Source organism: Coregonus clupeaformis, chromosome 23 (genome assembly GCF_020615455.1).
Source record: "Coregonus clupeaformis isolate EN_2021a chromosome 23, ASM2061545v1, whole genome shotgun sequence".
In the NCBI taxonomy this organism is placed as follows: Eukaryota; Metazoa; Chordata; class Actinopteri; order Salmoniformes; family Salmonidae; genus Coregonus; species Coregonus clupeaformis.
In genome coordinates, this window is record NC_059214.1 from 38,740,443 (window position 1) to 38,762,655 (window position 22,213).

Below are 22,213 nucleotides of genomic sequence, written 5' to 3' on the forward strand. Positions count from 1 at the left end.
TCCTCACATATCATCATCATCCTGTGTTTCTTATCTGTGTTGACAGCTAAATCCATTGTAATTCACCCCCTTCGATACAGTTACAGAACATTGAACATATAACATCTAACAGCACCACCAGAGATAGTTTGAGAGGAGGGGGGCTGGGTATCCTATCTAAAACAGCTTGGCAGGAAAACAGAACAGTGCAGCAGAGCAGGGTTGGATTCAGATTCAGTCACTGGGGGGATTATTTTGGTGAGCTTAATGGCTAAGTCCGGAGACGTGATTTATACTGCAGGGCCATTTCTGTCCCAGCCGACGGGCTTCTGCAATGGTAGAATGGCCAGCTCATGTGTCAGACCAGGACAGCTGCAGCTTCACCAACCTCCCCCTGCCCTCCACATCCCATTTTGGGAGCCTCATATAACTCTAATTATCTTACTGGCTTTTTCCCGAGCTGGAATGGGTTGGGTACATGGGGAGATTTCCTGCCCAGTGAGAGGGGAGGGGAGGAAGGGAGAGACAGAGAGACAGAGAGACAGATAGACAGAGAGAGAAAGGGTTGGGGGATTCAAATCACAGCAGGGGGAAGCGAAAGGCCAAAAACACAGCATGAGTTTCAAGGAAACCTTAAGGAAAGGCTATTTGTTGTCCAACAGGACTGTACTATCTCATCAAGTAGCTGGAGTTGGGCTTCCCAAAGCAATTACTGTATAGCTACAGAGCCAGCTGCTGCTGAGAACTACGTGACTGAGACCTTCTGACCCACTGATATAACCTAAGTAAATAACCTTTAGAGAACTATAAAAATATCCATCAAGAAAGACTGTAGCTACAGAAGAATAATTGGGTTGGTTTGCTAAAAATAAATTAAGACCACGCAATTGAGTTATTTAGAGATTACAAAAATGATCTGAGTCCAAAACATAAGAGAAAACTGTCTCATTTCTGTTGGGTTTTCTCCCCATTCAAAATAGTCAATCATTCGGATTACTTTCAAAGTATTGTTTAAAGTATTTTAAAATAGAAAAGATTGCTGTAGTTCAGATAAGCAGAATGGTCTGAGTCTTGAGGGCAGTAGGACTGGGCTAGCTACTGTAGAATATGGATCTGACAGCACGGTCTGATTTAAATGGTCTCATCCCAGCTGATGAGCAGCAGCAACTGCCCCTGCTGCTAAAATGCCATCATGTTTACTCATACATACTTATGAAAGGGTGTTGGCTAGATAACCATGGCTGCCGGTCACTGACACCAACAACCACATGGTCTGTCTTTTTTCATGGTAACCCTATGACACAGCAAAGAGAGAAAAAAGTCCTTCTCTCAATTTCTAATCACAAATATTAAGTATTACTACTTAATACTTAACACATAATGGCTTAATATTTACTTAAGTCATTATTAATATTAAATGTTTAGCTAGTCATTACTATTAAGATTATATTGATTCTACTTAAAATGTAATTCAATTGAAAGTAATCTTTTTTCAGAATTTATCTTCACGTTGTTTATTCATGCAGAAATAAATTATTATATATTGGTCTGTAAGATTACATAAAACAGGATTGGGGTTAATTCCATTTAAATTCAGTCTATCCATTAAGTAAACTGAAAATTCCAATGCTATTTAATAAGGACAGTTGAAATTGGAATTTCAGTTTACTGTACTTCCTGAATTGCCAAAATGACATGGAATTGACACCACCGCTGAAATAAGAGTGCACACGTGCACCACTGTCTGGTGAATGTTGAGGTATCTCTACTGTAGGCATGCTCAGCCAACTGTATGGTGTCTTTTGCTAAAAAGAAGTATGTCAACCTGTATCAGCTAGTTGGCAGTGTATGAAATACTGTCACATGCAATTCATGTAATGGTCCAAGCCAGGTGATACAGTATATTCATGACATATTTTGGGGAGCTCTCATCTCGCAGAAGGCAACAGTGCTCTGCTGGCCAGATGAAATCACAACTTACTGGAACCTAATCATAAAGGGACAAATCTCAACTTCATAATTGACATCAGGGGTGTATTCATTAGTCGGATTCTGTTGCAAAATGTTTTATCTGTTGCACAACGTTTTGCAACGGAAACCGTTTACTCCAAACGGAAAGCGTTTTGCAATGAAAACAAGTTTCATTCCATTTGCTTGGTTTGCTTCCATTTGGTAGCTAGAGTAAACGGTTCCTGTTTCAAAATGAAACGATTTGCAACGGAATCCGACTAATGAATACACCCCAGTTGACATCAGGTAGGATTCCCCCCAAAGACCTCACTTCTCAAGTATTGGTATCTCAAGTATGTGTATTAAGAGTAGAGTGATTTATGGTATGTATAACCCAGCAGTGCAAGATAGAAACCCTACAGAAAACACAAATAGAAACAACATTTTCATTTCCGAACCATTTTAAATACAGTTATATATTGATAAAATCATGTTTTATGAACGTTTCAAATTGCCATCGTCCAGTAGAGGGAGGTAGAGGCCAAACAAATCTCAGGCATAAAGGGTGTGTTGGAGTAAAAATAGAGTAGCATGAATAGATTTGGAACAGAACACAGATAAATATAGATTTGTGTGTGAACTTTAGACTAGTACCAACCATACCTCTAGGCCTTCATATGACATGCAGAAAAATCATTCTTAGGTCCAGGTAATCGCTAATAAATAAGGGAGACCTCCTGGTCCCTTGTCTGTCTGAGGGCCTTGGTATTGAGGACTCTTTTATTTGGGTTACCCTTCCACAGCTGATATAAGAGGAATCTGCCCTTCTGACTGGAGTGACATGAGACAAATGGCAGGGAGAGAGGGAGGGAGGGGGAAAATGTAACTTGGAATAGAGGCCCTCCAGAGACAAAGATCACAGTCCCAGAGCTAAATTTAGACCGGGACAGCTGTGCTATGCTATGCTGCTAGGCCAGACAATAAAAAGCCCCAGCAACTACAAAAGCCTAAAGCCCCAGCACTAAAATGAATGCTTGAGCTCTAGATCTGAGGCCTGGGTTATATAAATTGGGATGAATAACCAAGACTAACAGTCTTTGAGAGATAAAGCCAAAGTGTTGTTACACCGTCCGACCTCAGTGATCTCCTCCTTGAAGACACAGTAGTGCAGGTTGCTGGTGAGGCTCTCTTCACACCTGTTGGCCTCAGCGCTCCAGTTCACACAGCCTCTCTCCAGTCTCTCCAGACGCTCCTGCAGACGCCGCACTGCAAACCCTGAGGCATGCTGGCACGGCAGGAGAGAGAAGTTCTGTATCATAAGATAATGACCATGTAGTGTAACTAGATCTTCAAAAGTATACTAATATTTGTTAGTGTGCATGTAAAGTTTTAAAAAATAAGTAATACAGCACTTGGAGCAAGGGGAGTGCAAACACAATGAAAAAAAAACAACCTCTCAGGGTCAAGACAAACAAACAAACAGCGGTGAATGATGAGGTGTTGTCTTCCAGTCTCACCGACTGCTGGACAGTGTTACTGATGTCTCCTCCCAGAGAGATAGCCAGCTTGTACAGGTGTCTAACGTGGCTCTGTCTGTCCTGGTGTTGGATCAGCTGGATCTTAGCCTGGCTCGTCTCGCTGAACCCTGTCACAGGCTCCGATGTTAACAGCTTATCCAGCTGGGGACACAACAATTAACCAATTAGGAGGCTGTTTATTGAACCATTATCCAATTAGGTGGCTGTTTATTTGCTGCTATGATCAGTATCATGTGAGTGTTTGATGATGTTTGCATATCACCAGCTGTTCAAGATTCGATTTCGAATAACTAAGTAATGCAGCTCTATTAGTGTCTTCTGGGGTATCTTGTCTAGGAAACCCCCCTGAGCTCACAGAAGACTGATTCATTCTCTTGGGTTCTATCTGGACTCATCTTGTGTAATGATGCCGGTATTCATTAAATTGGTTTTTATTTTTGTGATGAATACAACGGGTGTAGACTTAACTGTGAAGTTAATGCTTGCTTACAAGCCCTTCCCAATGATACATAGCAAAAAAATTATAATACAAAAAAAGAATAGTAACACTAGAGGAATAAAATACACAAGAATGGAGCTACATACAGGGAGTACCAGTACCAGATCAATGTGCAGGGGTACAAGGTATTTGAGGTAGATATGTACATGAAAGGTAAAGTGACTAGGCATCAGGATTGATAATAATATGAGTAAAATAAAGAACAGAGTAGCAGCAGCATATGATGTGTGTAGAAGTGTGTGTGTGTGTGTATTTGTGTGTGTGTGTATGTGTTGTGTCTGTATGAGTGTGTGTGTATGTGTGTTTATGTTGTCGGTATGCACGTGTGTGTTATTTGTGTGCAAATGTGCTTATGTAGTGTATGTGAATGCGTATGGGTTTTGTTTGAGAGTGTCAGTGTAGTGTGTGTGAGCGTGTATATAGTGTGTATACAGTATATAGTCTTGTGAGTGTGCATAGAGTCAGTGCAAGATAGGGTTAGTCAGATAGTCCGGGTAACCATTAATTACAGTGAGGGAAAAAAGTATTTGATCCCCTGCTGATTTTGTACGTTTGCCCACTGACAAAGACATGATCAGTATAATTTTAATGGTAGGTTTATTTGAACAGTGAGAGACAGAAAAACGCATGTCAAAAATGTTATAAATTGATTTGCATTTTAATGTGGTCCTCTGTAGCTCAGCTGGTAGAGCACGGCGCTTGTAACGCCAACGGGTTCGATCCCCGGGACCACCCATACACACAAAAAAAATAAAATAATAATATGCACGCATGACTGTAAGTCGCTTTGGATAAAAGCGTCTGCTAAATGGCATATTATATTATATTATATTATTATTATTATATTATTATTTGTCTTACTGATGTTAGGGGAGAGGTTGTTGTCATGGCACCACACTGCCAAGTCTCTGACCTCCTCCATGCAAGACCTTCTCACCAAGCTGCTTGGCGATGGTCTTGTAGCCCATTCCAGCCTTGTGTAGGTCTACAATCTTGTCCCTGACATCCTTGGAGAGCTCTTTGGTCTTGGCCATGGTGGAGAGTTTGGAATCTGATTGATTGATTGCTTCTGTGGACAGGTGTCTTTTATACAGGTAACAAGCTGAGATTTGGGGCACTCCCTTTAAGAGTGTGCTCCTAATCTCAGCTCGTTACCTGTATAATGACACCAGGAGCCAGAAATCTTTCTGATTGAGAGGGGGTCAAATACTTATTTCCCTCATTAAAATGCAAATCAATTTATAACATTTTTGACATGCGTTTTTCTGGATTATTTTGTTGTTATTCTGTCTCTCACTGTTGAAATAAACCTACCATTAAAATTATAGACTGATAATTTCTTTGTCAGTGGGCAAACGTACAAAATCAGCAGGGGATCAAATACGTTTTTCCCTCACTGTAACTATTTAGCAGTCTTATGGCTTGGGGGTAGAAGCTGTCTCGGAAGCCTGTTGGTCTGAGAGCCGATGTCCCGGAACTGTTTTCCGGAAGGTAGCAGAGTGAATAGTTTTGGGTGGCTGGAGTCTTTGGCAATTTTTCGGGCCTTCCTCTGAACACCTGATATAGAGGTCCTGGATGGCAGGGAGCTCGGCCCAAGTGATGTACTGGGCTGTTCACACCACCCTCTGTAGCACTTTGCGGTCGAGGGTGGTGCATTTGCCATACCAAGCAGTGATACAGTCAGTCAAGACGCTCTCGATGGTGCAGCTGTAGAACCTTTTGAGGATCCGAGGGCCCATGCCAAATCTTTTCAGCCTCCTGAGGGGGAAGAGGAGCTGTTGTGCCCTCTTCACGACTGTGCGGCTGTGTGTGGACCATGTCGTCCTTAGTGATGTGGACGCCAAGGAATTTGAAGCTCTCGACCCACTCCACTACAGACTTGGCGATGTGATGGGGGTGTGCTCTCCCCTTTTTCTCCTGTAGTCCACGATCAGCTCCTTTGTCTTACTGATGTTAGGGGAGAGGTTGTTGTCATGGCACCACACTGCCAAGTCTCTGACCTCCTCCCTGTAGGCTGTGTCATCGCCGTTGGTGATCAGGCCTACCAGTGTTGTGTCGTTAGCAAACTTGATGATGGTGTTGGAGTCGAGGTTGGACACAGTTGTGGGTGAACAGGGCGTACAGGAAGGGACTAAGCACACACCCTTGAGCATCCCCAATGTTGAGGGTCAGTGTCGCGGAGGTGTTGTTGCCTACCCTCACCACCTGGGGCTGTTCTGTCAGGAAGTCCAGGATCCAGTTACAGAGGTGTTCAGTCCCAGGGTCCCCAGCTTGGTGATGAGCTTGGAAGGGACTATGGTGTTAAACGCTGAGCTGTGGTCTATGAACAGCATTCTCACATAGTTATTTCCCTCTTGTCCAGGTGGGAGAGGCCAGTGTGAAGTGCAATTGAGATTGCGTCATCTGTGGATCTGTTGGGGCGGTGTGCGAATTGGAGTGGATCCAGGGTGTCTGGGATGATGCTGTTGATGTGTGTCATGACCAGCCTTTGAAAGCACCTCATAATTACAGATGTGAATGCCACAGGGCGATAGTCATTTAGGCAGGTTACCTTGGAGTTCTTGGGAACAGGGACATTGTTGGGATTACAGACTGGGACAAGAAGAGATTGAAAATATCCGTGAGGATACTTGCCAGCTGGTCTGCACATGCTTTGAGAACGCGCACTCACATTCATATGAGTCAATGTATCAACCATAAAGCCATCGTTAGTATCTGACTGTCAGGCATAGTGTAGTGTGTAGCATGCAAAGTATCAATCTCTTATGGTACATTTTAGGCTGAAAAGGTCTACGAGTTACTGTATCTCCAGGGCATCTCTAAATTGATATCCTGTGTTCTTCGGTTTCTACAGCCAAGCTAGATAGGTAACTAACTCTCTGATAGTTACAGTATTTATGTGACATTTAAAGCTGAAAGGCCTATGAAGGGCAGAGAACTTTGATCTAAACTGATCACATATGTTCTCTCAAACACACAGTAACGATAGTTTTCAATGCCAGACATAGACACAATGACTCTGAAGAGACTACAGCAAAGATAACACCCTCCCTGATATTTACAGAATGTAGACTATGGTTGTGTCCAACATGTCACCCTATTCCCTAAATAGTGCACTACTTTATATAGTGCACTCTATGGGCCCTAGTCAAAAGTATTGCACAATTCCGTAGGGAATAGGGTGCCATTTGGGACGCAACCCGCACCCTTAGACTATGTGTTGTTACCTCTTCATAAAGCTGGTGGAACTTCACGGCCATCTTGAGGACAGACTCGTACTCTTTGATTTTATCTTTTACTCTCTGATGAAGGTGAAGCATCTCTGTAACCTTCTCACTCTTCTCTTTGATAGGAATTCCTTTCAATGCCAACAGTTCTGATGTCTTCACCATGTATTCTACCTCCGCATTCAGTTGCTACAGGGGACATACAGTACATACAGAATAATTATGCATATTTACTTATAGGATATCACATAATGGACCAGATCAAAGAACGAAGGGAGATGACACAAATGTAAAAAGATTTAGGAATGGTGTCAAGCTACTTAGAGCCACCGTATAGATACTGTACTATCAAGCAAAGTGTATACTGACTTACACTAACACAGACTATATAATTCTATTGGTACTCATAAAACCATTGTGTTCTGTCAAATAAATTATACATAATACTGTTGTGATTTATTCTACCTATATGACGGATCACTGGGCTATAGTTCTTACCAGGAACTGGGGCTTAGCTAGGCTAAAGTTCTCCAGTAGCTTGGACACAGTCTGAAGGTCACTTCCCAGATCTATTTTAGAGGTCGGGACAAGAATCTCCTCCACACTCTTCAGGTCATGAACAGTCTGTAACACATTTAAAACATCTGTTCTGACATTGTATTCACGGTGGGGGTCTTAACACTTCATGAGATTGCACTTGATGATACATTAAGAATAAATTGGTTGGGATTCAGGAATTTGTAATGGATATGATATGATCTACTTCCAGTACCTTTTTAAGTTGTTCTTTGTATTTCTTCCACTGTTTCTTGATGGACTTCACCTGATTGACGTGGAGCTGCCAGGAGGTCCAGAGGTCGGACAGGTCCACCTTCTTCTTGTTCAGCTCCTCCATGGTCTTCTCCACCACACCGATGGCTGCCCTCACATTCAGGTTCAGGTTCTCACTCACCTGATGATGCCAACATAAAGAATCCATTGCAATCAGGTACTGGGTCTTGTCTGTATTCTACAGCCCTCACATATGAAGCACCACTGGATGTTGGTCTAACCATGCGCCCTCTTGGTTAACTTGTTTGAATTACAATAATAAATGGTTGTCAGGTTTGTCTATATGTGTGCAGGTAGTGGCCTGTTAAGTACAATTTATTCCAAAGATAATTACACAGTAATAATAAATGGGTTTTCCAACTTCTGCTAGATAAGTATAATCAATACATGTAAAACTGGCAAATGTCAGGCCCTCAAAACTGTTGCATGGATAATAGCATTTGAAGAAGATGAATCCTAACAATTTCTCTAACCATGTAATAATGTCTAACCATGTTAGATGAGTTGATGTAGTTATTTCCCAGGTCCTGCATGGCGAGGAAGCTTTCCAACATGGACTGCCACTTAGCATCAGCGATCTCCTTAGACGTGACTCCACTCTCCTCGTTCTCCTCCTCTGGCGTCCTGTTATAGCTCTCATGTAGACTCTGCATCTGCTCCTCCACCTGAAACAGCATAGGAGTTACACATTTCAACTCTATTCAGTAATAATAATATAATATAATATGCCATTTAGCAGACGCTTTTATCCAAAGCGACTTACAGTCATGCGTGCATACATTTTTTTTTTGTATATGGGTGGTCCCGGGGTTCGACCCCCCTACCTTGGCGTTACAAGCGCCGTGCTCTACCAGCTGAGCTACACTGTAACTGTTATTCTGTTATTCACATTTCAGTTGAAATACATACAGAACAAGGATTTTCAGTCAGTCAAGATACCACTGTGTCACCTACCACTGTAAAACACTAACATACACATAACAAAAAACATAATTACATTTCAACAAAAGATAATGTAAGACAAAATGACCTCCTCAGCAATTCGCAAGAAGCCCACGTATGGTCTGATGTTCTCAATGCGGGATGTGATGTTTCTGGTGACTGTCTTCACCTCCTCTTCTAGCAGTGATCCTTTGTTGGAGAACTCAGTGGCTTCAGGACACTCCAGTGTTTTCAGTTCCTTTATCTGTTCTGCCATGGCCTCTGCCTCACTGGCTGTTTCCTGAGAACCAAATGACCAGGATTGAGAAGCTCTATGGTATCACACATATACTTCAATACAGTACAAGACAGGGTTAGGTCCATTTGAATTCATTCAGTTCAGGAAGTAAACTGAAATTCCTGAATTTAAATGGAATTGACCCCAACCTTGGTACAAGATGAACAAAGGGGACATACATTTGAATTAGGTTGAGTAAATGTACATGTGCTATCCCTGACTACCTGTGTTTGTGAGGAGAGTTCCAGGTGTTTGTTGAGCATGTCTTCAGACTGGGAGAGCAGGGAGCCTGGCTCAGTGTTGCTGGAGAGGACACCATTGCTGCTCTTTAGCCACACCGAGATCTGGGACAGAAAAACATGACTTTTACTTAACTTTATTAGTTCCACAATTCAGTAAAATGCAGTCAACTGAAATACATGGAAATGTACACACACATAAAAGCATTGGCAGTTGACCGTAGGCTGTCAACTAGCCTCACAAAAACAGCAGAAAATGGGCCAATCTGACTTTAGATCTTCTTAACTCAAAACTTTTGTGTACCTCTCCTATTGACAGTGAATGATATGCAAACGTCTAACTTCCACATGCTTATTTCAACTCTGAATCAGGCCCAATGAGACTAGCAGTAGGCTGACACATCAATAGGAGTTCGATATCGGCAGCTCAAAGGCATAATACAATGTAATTCAATAAAAAGATAGATACGGTGAAGTCCCAAATGGCACTCTATTACCTATATTGTGCACTACCTTTGACCAGAGCCCTTTGGCCCTGGTCAAAAGTAGTGCACTATAAAGAGAATAGAGTGCCATTTGGGACGTAGCCTAAGGCTTGTGTGTACCTTGTCTATGAGGTCTTCACATGAGGACACCAGCTGCTGTCTCTTGGTTGCCAGTGCTCGGTGGGCGTGGCATTCCCGGCTCAGAGCATCAACCCGGTCTCTCACATATCCCAACATCCTTTTCACCCCTTCCACTTGGGTACTACAAATACAGTAAGAGTCATGTATGCTGTCCAATGCTCCATGTAGTAATAATAATATCTGCATTCTTGATCCATCCGTCCGTCTATCAATATAAAGGCATCACATACAGTATAACAAGCATATTAGATTTCAGATTACAGTGATATCTTTGCTAGCGAAATCATGTTACTCAAAATCTCAGTTTTGCTACACAGATGCTTGACCACTGCAGGTTTAAACTTGACTAGGGTGGGGGTGAGGTTTTGAGTCTGAGGACTGAGGATGTCCTAATATGGATGCTGTGCACCTTACCTCTGTGGGTCAACCTTCTGTAGTATGAGCTGTCCTCTCTGAAGAGGGTCGGTGGCTGACTCTTTGATGCTTCGCAGCAGCTCCTCGTGCTTTTTGGCCAACTCAGGCAACCGTAGTGTCTGGCTCTTCAACCCCTTTAGTTTACTCTCAACAGTTCCCAGGACCCCAAAAGCCTGACATAAACAGCAATGAAAGGATAGGACAATATATATATATAAAAGTAATCATGTAAACATGATAGATAGTTTAACAGAAGTCCTGAATAAATGTGATATTGCTCATTATAATAAAACTAACAATTTATGACGCAGTAGATGGCACAAATATGCCCTTAATGTCCACTAGAGGGCAGCGTATTCAAATCAAATTCAAGTCACTAGTTCACTATGGTGTGTAGAGGACCTCAAAGACTTAGTGCTGCAATAATAATTACACTCTTCACATATTTGTCGGGCACATGATCGGTACAGTAGCTACCTTGTTGACACTGCTAAAGAACGCGTTGCTCTCCTGAATGTGATATCTATTGTTACATAGATACCTCGTTGGTACTGCTATAGAAGGCGGCACATGATACAGTGGGGAAAAAAAGTATTTAGTCAGCCACCAATTGTGCAAGTTCTCCCACCTAAAAAGATGAGAGAGGCCTGTAATTTCCATCATAGGTACACGTCAACTATGACAGACAAATTGAGAGAAAAAAAATCCAGAAAATCACATTGTAGGATTTTGAATGAATTTATTTGCAAATTATGGTGGAAAATAAGTATTTGGTCACCTACAAACAAGCAAGATTTCTGGCTCTCACAGACCTGTAACTTCTTCTTTAAGAGGCTCCTCTGTCCTCCACTCGTTACCTGTATTAATGGCACCTGTTTGAACTTGTTATCAGTATAAAAGACACCTGTCCACAACCTCAAACAGTCACACTCCAAACTCCACTATGGCCAAGACCAAAGAGCTGTCAAAGGACACCAGAAACAAAATTGTAGACCTGCACCAGGCTGGGAAGACTGAATCTGCAATAGGTAAGCAGCTTGGTTTGAAGAAATCAACTGTGGGAGCAATTATTAGGAAATGGAAGACATACAAGACCACTGATAATCTCCCTCGATCTGGGGCTCCACGCAAGATCTCACCCCGTGGGGTCAAAATGATCACAAGAACGGTGAGCAAAAATCCCAGAACCACACGGGGTGACCTAGTGAATGACCTACAGAGAGCTGGGACCAAAGTAACAAAGCCTACCATCAGTAACACACTACGCCGCCAGGGACTCAAATCCTGCAGTGCAAGACGTGTCCCCCTGCTTAAGCCAGTTCATGTCCAGGCCCGTCTGAAGTTTGCTAGAGTGCATTTGGATGATCCAGAAGAGGATTGGGAGAATGTCATATGGTCAGATGAAACCAAAATAGAACTTTTTGGTAAAGACTCAACTCGTCGTGTTTGGAGGACAAAGAATGCTGAGTTGCATCCAAAGAACACCATACCTACTGTGAAGCATGGGGGTGGAAACATCATGCTTTGGGGCTGTTTTTCTGCAAAGGGACCAGGACGACTGATCCGTGGAAAGGAAAGAATGAATGGGGCCATGTATCGTGAGATTTTGAGTGAAAACCTCCTTCCATCAGCAAGGGCATTGAAGATGAAACGTGGCTGGGTCTTTCAGCATGACAATGATCCCAAACACACCGCCCGGGCAACGAAGGAGTGGCTTCGTAAGAAGCATTTCAAGGTCCTGGAGTGGCCTAGCCAGTCTCCAGATCTCAACCCCATAGAAAATCTTTGGAGGGAGTTGAAAGTCCGTGTTGCCTAGCGACAGCCCCAAAACATCACTGCTCTAGAGGAGATCTGCATGGAGGAATGGGCCAAAATACCAGCAACAGTGTGTGAAAACCTTGTGAAGATTTACGGAAAACGTTTGACCTGTGTCATTGCCAACAAAGGGTATATAACAAAGTATTGATAAACTTTTGTTATTGACCAAATACTTATTTTCCACCATAATTTGCAAATAAATTCATTGAAAATCCTACAATGTGATTTTCTGGATATTTTTTTCTCATTTTGTCTGTCATAGTTGACGTGTACCTATGATGAAAATTACAGGCCTCTCTCATCTTTTAAGTGGGAGAACTTGCACAATTGGTGGCTGACTAAATACTTTTCTTCCCCACTGTATGTACAGCAGGTTGTGTGAAACCGTAACGCATTGGCAGTAGCTGATTTGTTTGCCTTGTTTTAACCTTTTCCTGCTAAATCAGGGTCACACAGAGTGTTTCTTGGTAGTCTTAAACAAATCTACGTTGAAACAGAAGTATACACCTCACAAACATGGTTATGGGCTTAAAAAAAGAAGACACCTGTACAATGTCAGATATAGAGTTTAAATGTATTACATTTTGAGTTTGTATCCCAATATTACACTTTATATACATCACAGAAGACTGAAATATAACAAAACCATTTGACATAGAAAACACCGGATTTCCGGAGGTAAAAAAAAAAGTTGATAAATTATGAAATTATGAAAAATATTAATAACATTCCACCCATGAGGCCACTAGAGGGCGATTTGGTCATTTGACTGCAGGAAATATATTAATCTTACTACATGGATATTCCATGTGTTGATATATTTGGATGGTCTATATATCCTACAAGTTTAGACTTGTTAAAGATACAGTACCTTGTCGGCACTGCTTAAGTGGCACATTATATGTACAGTTACAGTTACTATCTTGTTGGCACTAATAAAAAACACATTGCTCTCCTGAAGGTCGTATGTACAGTTTCAGTAGCAACCTTGTTGGCACTGAAGGCATTTTTCTCCTGAAGGTTATGTACAATAGCATAGATATAGAACAGTTCTATCTCTACAGTATGTACACTAATTAGTAACTACTATCTTGGCCCTGCTTATTTGTGGCCACAAGACAGAAGTTACTGTACCTTGTTGGCACTGAAAAAGAAGGCGTTGCTCTCCTGTAGGTGATATGTATAGTTACACTAGCTACCTTCTACAGTGGCTTGCGAAAGTATTCACCCCCTTTGGCATTTTTCCTATTTTGTTGCCTTACAACCTGGAATTAAAATTGATTTTTGGTTTTTTTTAATCATTTGATTTACACAACATGCCTACCACTTTGAAGATGCAAAATATGTTTTATTGTGAAACAAAGAAGAAATAAGACAAATAAACAGAAAACTTGAATGTGCATAACTATCACTATTGGTGGGCGACCCTTTCTTAGCAGGTTTGTTGTGGTGCCATATTCTTTCAATTTTTTAATAATGGATTTAATGGTGCTCCGTGGCATGTTCAAAGTTTCTGATATTTTTCTATAACCCAACCCTGATCTGTACTTCTCCACAACTTTGTCCCTGACCTGTTTGGAGAACTCCTTGGTCTTCATGGTGCCGCTTGCTTGGTGGTGCCCCTTGCTTAGTGGTGTTGCAGACTCTGGGGCCTTTCAGAACAGGTGTATATACATACTGAGATCATGTGACACTTAAATAAAGTCCACCTGTGTGCAATCTAACTAATTATGTGACTTCTGAAGGTAATTGGTTGCACCAGATCTTATTTAGGGGCTTCATAGCAAAGGGGGTGAATACATATGCACGCACCACTTTTCCGTTATTTATTTTCTTGAATTTTTTTAAACAAGTTATTTTTTTCATTTCATTTCACCAATTTGGACTATTTTGTGTATGTCCATTACATGAAATCCAAATAAAAATCCATTTAAATGACAGGTTGTAATGCAACAGAATAGGAAAAACGCCAAGGCACTGTAGTACTACTACTACTGTACCACCTACTCTCTCCTACGGGGGGTTATTTTTTATTATTTTTTATTTAACCTTTATTTAACTAGGCAAGTCAGTTAAGAACAAATTCTTATTTACAATAACGGCCTACACCGGCCAAACCCGGACGACGCTGGGCCAATTGTGCGCCGCCCTATGGGACTCCCAATCACGGCCAGTTGTGATACAGCCTGGAATCGAACCAGGGGGTCTGTAGTGACGCCTCAAGCACTGAGATGCAGTGCCTAAGACCGCTGCGCCACTGTATTTTAATAATGTCTGAGCCCATACATTAAAAGGGCAATCAGTAGTTGAAACAATAAAAAAGGGTTTTCCCCGCCACAGTTTCGGTAAAAAGCTGAGGGATGAGCCTGGAGAAATGTAACCACTCTCAAATTCATAGACAGAGCTATGGATGCAAGGACTGACCATCCATGATAGCCAATTTATGGTTTTAACCATGTTTCGGGGCTAAACAGTGTTTGTTTATAAACATTGGCATATAACAAGCTTATATGTTGGGTTCTGATGGGGTACGACAGTTGAATTCAACTGATGAGGCATTTATAAGTTATATTCTTTAAGAATCAATGTGTACATATAATTAATTTATAAGTCAAATAATTGCCCTTTTAAAGTCTTTTAACTTTCAAACCCACACGAGTGCCTGGACTTTTTATGCCACTTAGCAACTATTTGAGGTTATAATTTTTCATTTTGCTTCTCAGTTACTGTACCTTGTTGGCGCTGCTAAAGAAAGCATTGCTCTCCTGTAGGTGTGCGAGGCGGCCCATCATCAGGTTCCAGAAGTGCTCGTGCAGGGCTTTGAGAGCCAGACTCCTCTCAGAGACATGTCCCTTCTCAGCCTCAGCCCGGCCCTCTGCTTCTCCCGCTAGCAGCTCTGAGGCCTGGGCTAGCAGCTTCCTCACCAACTCGCTCCAGTCCTGCAGGATAGGATGCAGGCACACGCACACGCACGCGCACACACACACACACACACACACACAACATGCATGATTATAAGGGCACAGCCTGACTGAGCAGCTATTTGCTGCTCTGGCACCCCAATGGTGGAACAAGCTCCCCCACGATGCCAGGACAGCGGAGTCACTGGCCACCTTCCGGAGACACTTGAAACCCTACCTCTTTAAGGAATACCTGGAATAGTATAAAGTAATCCTTCTAAAATATTTGCCATTTTAAAGCTAATTTCCTGCAATTCTACACATTTTCCATGTCTACTGTGTGAAAACCAGGAATCAAATTAAAATAACAGTCAAACCGTTAGCAAATATGTCCCATAATATACTCATATTTAAAGTATCATACCTTGGCTTTTTCTTCAAACTTCTTGTATTCCTGAAGGAGCTCTTCATTTTCAGTGAGGGTTGATCCCAAATGATCTCTTTCAAAGTGCAAGTCAGCATTGCTCTTGAACCAGTGGGTTACCTGAAAAGAATACAATATATTATCACTACAATCAGTTATTCATGAATTTCTACTTGGGCAAAGGTGCAATAGATCAGGTAACATGTTACATTTGTAGATGTAATATAAATATGTAAATTATTTCAAAGGAAGAGTTAAATGCTTCATGACTGCTCTCCCTGACACTAAGCAGTGGATACATGTTTACAGACGCTGTTAGCCACAGCTACTGACAGTAGTGAGTGCATACAGGAATTGAAACAACAACCCTGGCGTTGCAAGTGCCATGCTCTACCAACTGAGCCACACACAACCAACTGAGCCACACACAACCAACTGAGCCACACGTGATAGAGTATCAAACCATTCTGAAGCACAGCGAGAGACATCTGTACTTTCATAATCTTAACACAACCCCTTATGGCTCAACAAGACTGAAAATATCATATTTTCCTAGGTAGGCATTCTCTCAGTTCAATATCAGATGCACTTTCTAATACCATACTTATTATCCAACGGACATTCCACAGAACATTTATTTATACTTGCATACAGTGAGGGAAATAAGGATTTGATCCCCTACTGATTTTGTACGTTTTCCCACTGACAAAGACATCATCAGTCTATAATTTTAATGGTAGGTTTATTTGAACAGTGAGAGACAGAATAACAACAACAAAATCCAGAAAAACACATGTCAAAATTGTTATAAATTGATTTGCATTTTAATGAGGGAAATAAGTATTTGACCCCTCTGCAAAACATTACTTAGTACTTGGTGGCAACACCCTTGTTGGCAATCACAGAGGTCAGACGTTTCATGTAGTTGGCCACCAGGTTTGCACACATCTCAGGAGGGCTTTTGTTCCACTCCTCTTTGCAGATCTTCTCCAAGTCATTAAGGTTTCGAGGCTGACGTTTGGCAACTCGAACCTTCAGCTCCCTCCACAGATTTTCTATGGGATTAAGGTCTGGAGACTGGCTAGGCCACTCCAGGACCTTAATGTGCTTCTTCTTGAGCCACTCCTTTATTGCCTTGGCCGTGTGTTTTGGGTCATTGTCATGCTGGAATACCCATCCACGACCCATTTTCAATGCCCTGGCTGAGGGAAGGAGGTTCTCACCCAAGATTTGACGGTACATTGCCCCGTCCATCGTCCCTTTGATGCGGTGAAGTTGTCCTGTCCCCTTAGCAGAAAAACACCCCCAAAGCATAATGTTTCCACCTCCATGTTTGACGGTGGGGATGGTGTTCTTGGGGTCATAGGCAGCATTCCTCCTACTCCAAACACGGCGAGTTGAGTTGATGCCAAAGAGCTTGATTTTGGTCTCATCTGACCACAACACTTTCATCCAGTTCTCCTCTGAATCATTCAGATGTTCATTGGCAAACGTCAGACGGCCCTGTATATGTTCTTTCTTGAGCAGGGGAACCTTGTGGGCGCTGCAGGATTTCAGTCCTTCACGGCGTAGTGTGTTACCAATTGTTTTCTTGGTGACTATGGTCCCAGCTGCCTTGAGATCATTGACAAGATCCTCCCGTGTAGTTCTGAGCTGATTCCTCACCGTTCTCATGATCATTGCAACTCCACGAGGTGAGATCTTGCATGGAGCCCCAGGCCGAGGGAGATTGACAGTTCTTTTATGTTTCTTCCATTTGCAAATAATCGCACCAACTGTTGTCAACCTTCTCACCAAGCTGCTTGGCGATGGTCTTGTAGCCCATTCCAGCCTTGTGTAGGTCTACAATCTTGTCCCTGACATCCTTGGAGAGCTCTTTGGTCTTGGCCATGGTGGAGAGTTTGGAATCTGATTGATTGATTGCTTCTGTGGACAGGTGTCTTTTATACAGGTAACACGCTGAGATTAGGAGCACTCCCTTTAAGAGTGAGCTCCTAATCTCAGCTCGTTACCTGTGTAAAAGACACCTGGGAGCCAGAAATCTTTCTGATTGAGAGGGGGTCAAATACTTATTTCCCTCATTAAAATGCAAATCAATTTATAACATTTCTGACATGCGTTTTTCTGGATTTTTTTGTTGTTATTCTGTCTCTCACTGTTCAAATAAACCTACCATTAAAATGATAGACTGATCATTTCTTCGTCAGTGGGCAAACGTACAAAATCAGCAGGGGATCAAATACTTGTTTCCCTCACTGTATAAGGTAGGTAAAGGTTTTAAGTAAAAAGTAGATTTCCAACACGGATTGATCTTTGATATTGACATTTCGTGACTCACTTCCTGTTCCTGCCGATCCCATTGGTAGATGCTGAGGATGACTTCCAGGTCAAGGAGCTGCTGCTTCATGTGCTGGTCCACCTGTCTCCTCCTGTCCTGCAGTATCTCCATAAGACTCTCCACCCGGCCACAGCTGCTGCGAGCACCCCGTAACGCCTCACTCCTCTGTAGAGCCTCCTCTATCTGGAACTCTCTCAGGAAGTCTAGAAGATCACGGCTCTTATTCAGAACCAGCATGGACTTCTCCAGGAGACCTGAGAGGGAGGGATGGAGTGACGGAGGGAAAGAAAGAAAGAGAGAGGAGAGAGAGAGGGAATGGATAATTTACTATTACTTGAAGGCATTTCACAGCGCCATTAGCTGCAAAGAGCTGAATTACTCCATACCATTTACAATTTTCTCATTAGAAAGACACTCTTGTTTAGAACCAGCACTGACTTCTCCAGTAGACCCGAAGGACAGATATGGGTCAGAATAGGAAAATATGATTTCATACACACTTACAACGTCTTTGAGCAGATGCTGGACATATTTTATTCTAATTTACAATGAAAGTGACTCCAAAATGACACAATACATGATTTACAATTCATTTCTATTGGGCACAACATAATCCGAAACATAACCAAAACAAACTGCAAATGCATCCAACAAGTTTGGGGAGTCACAAGCTTGATGTAGTCATTGCGTGCTAGAAATTTGGGACCAAATAGTAACGTTTTTATTAAATTTAACACACTATAAGTGAATTTGTCCAAATACTTATGACACCTTCAAATGGTGGGATTAGATACATAAAGTGCTTTAATTTCTCAACGGTAAAACAGATATGTACAGTGAGGGAAAAAAGTATTTGATCCCCTGCTGATTTTGTACGTTTGCCCACTGACAAAGAAATTATCAGTCTATAATTTGAATGGTAGGTTTATTTGAACAGTGAGAGACAGAATAACAACAAAAAAATCCAGAAAAACACATGTCAAAAATGTTATAAATTGATTTGCATTTTAATGAGGGAAATAAGTATTTGACCCCTCTGCAAAACATGACTTAGTACTTGGTGGCAAAACCCTTGTTGGCAATCACAGAGGTCAGACGTTTCTTGTAGTTGGCCACCAGGTTTGCACACATCTCAGGAGGGATTTTGTCCCGCTCCTCTTTGCAGATCTTCTCCAAGTCATTAAGATTTCGAGGCTGACGTTTGGCAACTCGAACCTTCAGCTCCCTCCACAGATTTTCTATGGTATTAAGGTCTGGAGACTGGCTAGGCCACTCCAGGACCTTAATGTGCTCTTCTGGAGCCACTCCTTTGTTGCCTTGGCCGTGTGTTTTGGGTCATTGTCATGCTGGAATACCCATCCACGACCCATTTCCAATGCCCTGGCTGAGGGAAGGAGGTTCTCACCCAAGATTTGACGGTACATGGCCCCGTCCATTGTCCCTTTGATGCGGTGAAGTTGTCCTGTCCCCTTAGCATAAAAACACCCCCAAAGCATAATGTTTCCACCTCCATGTTTGACGGTGGGGATGGTGTTCTTGGGGTCATAGGCAGCATTCCTCCTCCTCCAAACACGGCGTGTTGAGTTGATGCCAAAGAGCTCGATTTTGGTCTCATCTGACCACAACACTTTCACCCAGTTCTCCTCTGAATCATTCAGATGTTCATTGGCAAACTTCAGACGGGCATGTATATGTGCTTTCTTGAGCAGGGGTACCTTGCGGGCGCTGCAGGATTTCAGTCCTTCATGGCGTAGTGTGTTACCAATTGTTTTCTTGGTGACTATGGTCCCAGCTGCCTTGAGATCATTGACAATATCCTCCTGTGTAGTTCTGGGCTGATTCCTCACCGTTCTCATGTTCATTGCAACTCCACAAGGTGAGATCTTGCATGGAGCCCCAGGCCGAGGGAGATTGACAGTTATTTTGTGTTTCTTCCATTTGCGAATAATTGCACCAACTGTTGTCACCTTCTCACCAAGCTGCTTGGCGATGGTCTTGTAGCCCATTCCAGCCTTGTGTAGGTCTACAATCTTGTCCCTGACATCCTTGGAGAGCTCTTTGGTCTTGGCCATGGTGGAGAGTTTGGAATCTGATTGATTGACTGCTTCTGTGGACAGGTGTCTTTTATACAGGTAACAAGCTGAGATTAGGAGCACTCCCTTTAAGAGTGTGCTCCTAATCTCAGCTCGTTACCTGTGTAAAAGACACCTGGGAGCCAGAAATCTTTCTGATTGAGAGGGGGTCAAATACTTATTTCCCTCATTAAAATGCAAATCAATTTATAACATTTTTGACATGTGTTTTTCTGGATTTTTTTGTTGTTATTATGTCTCTCACTGTTCAAATAAACCTACCATTCAAATTATAGACTGATCATTTCTTTGTCAGTGGGCAAACGTACAAAATCAGCAGGGGATCAAATACTTTTTTCCCTCACTGTATGAAAATACCCTCAAATAAAAGGTGACATCCTGTACTGTTGCCTCATATAAAACATTTTATCTCAAATCCAAAATGCTGGAGTATAGAGCCAAATTAAAGGTTTTAGCTTCATTGTCCAAATAAGTACGTAAGGAAGTGTACCTGAGTGGCCACATTTGTTTGTCACCAACAAACCACATAGGAGCTTAGACTGGAGTGTGCAGAGTCACATTTTTCATTTGGGTAAAGATGAGGGCCAAAATGCAAACAATGAATGAATGAATACATCTTTGGGTCGTGTAAATACAGCTGTTGTAGATCATTTGTAAAGTAAATAACGTACCTCACACTAAAGTGTAATCTCTCATCAAATACTATTATGAGAAAGAGTGCCTGTTGTTTATATTACCGTTACGACGTCATGACATAATGATCCCTGTGTCCCTCAGCAGCCTCAACCAGCTCATGTGAATGACAACTAGCTTTTACTTAACTGACGTGTCTCAGTCCCATCCCTGTGCTGTTGATATGACATGAATGCCACTAATTCTCACATCTGGCATATATATATCTCTCCATTAGCTCTTAGTGCCTTGGAGACTGAAAGGCAGGGTAAAATCCATAAAATTTCAGGAACTTTAAGAGTTGAATGATTCTTTCAAGGGAGGGCAGAGGTGACTGAATGACTGTCAGGACCAGATTGAGGTTGTGATTCACGCATCAGACATCTGGAGCAGTGACCCGGACGTCCGTACTCTAAGGGGATTTGCCAAAGGGAATAAACACATCATTTCTCTAAGGGAGACATTACTGTAAGTGAATCAGCATATACTCACCTCTCTTCATAACACTGTGTTTCAGGAGCAGTTCTTTCAGACACTCAGCATCCGCCAGCTCCTGCTCTCTGCTCTGGAACTCTTCTGCCTCATCTATTCTGATAGCAAACTGCAAGAGGTGGAGGAAGACATAGTACATCTATCTGTATAGTTAGACAACAGTGTAATTTGTCCTAGTATGGGCTCTGGCTTTGCACATTTATTCATAAGATCTCCAAAAGCTTAATTAACTCACAGTAGATTTGATAGAGAAGTAAACAAAGGGAAAAAAAGGAGCCCTGTTTGGTCAGGGATGAAACATGTAAAGGACAGACAGTACAAACCTCTCAGTCAGATCTACAGAGCATCTACAGAACCACCTGCTTCCTGTATCTATCACACAACCTATCATCATGTTTCATAATCATCACACTAATGTGTCTGCGTTGTGTGGCCGCATTTAGGGTGGCCATCAGTTAGTGCCTGGGTAAGTTACAGTGGCTATACAGTATCACACAACTCAATGCTCTTGGTTGGAGCCACGGTCTGTAGACTAATAACATTGAAACTGCCCCATTGTGCCACATTAACAGTACATTTGTGAACAGGGGCCCCTGATACAGTATCTATGTGTACTTATATTGCAGTAAAAACAGGCTTACATTACATCCCCCTCGTCAGTTACACTGTTATTTTGGAAAATATTTTATTTATATTTATATTAACGTAATGCTAACAAAACTGATAAAACAATGTGCTGTTTTCTTTGATGTTTTTTTAAGCAAACTGGAGAGGAGGAAACAGATGCACTAGCTGTAGAACGGCAGTAATAACAAGAACACAACACTGGATGCTGTGTTGATATCATGAAATGTAATATTTCCTCCAACAAAATGAAAAATTAACTTTCCATTTCAGAACCACAGAACTGGTTGAAATGTCACTTTGTAACATGCTTATTAGTGCAGTGAAAAC

The 22,213-nt window shown here is 42.0% G+C and overlaps 1 protein-coding gene across 4 annotated transcripts in view; it reads right to left on the bottom strand.

Moving 5' to 3' along the window:
* The window catches only part of LOC121536981 (coiled-coil domain-containing protein 141), a 39,554-nt gene that overhangs the window by 11,759 nt on the left and 5,582 nt on the right, over positions 1-22,213 (bottom strand). For all 4 annotated transcript variants that reach the window (XM_041844681.2, XM_041844682.2, XM_041844680.2 and 1 more), the window contains exons 4-17: positions 21,260-21,368; positions 18,003-18,256; positions 15,665-15,784; positions 15,073-15,279; positions 10,523-10,695; positions 10,088-10,229; positions 9,468-9,587; positions 9,055-9,246; positions 8,516-8,689; positions 7,966-8,145; positions 7,692-7,817; positions 7,194-7,382; positions 3,447-3,608; positions 3,065-3,214 (exon numbers count right to left, since the gene is read on the bottom strand). In XM_041844681.2, the coding sequence (XP_041700615.2) occupies positions 3,065-3,214; positions 3,447-3,608; positions 7,194-7,382; positions 7,692-7,817; positions 7,966-8,145; positions 8,516-8,689; positions 9,055-9,246; positions 9,468-9,587; positions 10,088-10,229; positions 10,523-10,695; positions 15,073-15,279; positions 15,665-15,784; positions 18,003-18,256; positions 21,260-21,368 (2,298 nt within the window). The remainder of the gene's footprint in view (positions 1-3,064; positions 3,215-3,446; positions 3,609-7,193; positions 7,383-7,691; positions 7,818-7,965; positions 8,146-8,515; positions 8,690-9,054; positions 9,247-9,467; positions 9,588-10,087; positions 10,230-10,522; positions 10,696-15,072; positions 15,280-15,664; positions 15,785-18,002; positions 18,257-21,259; positions 21,369-22,213) is intronic.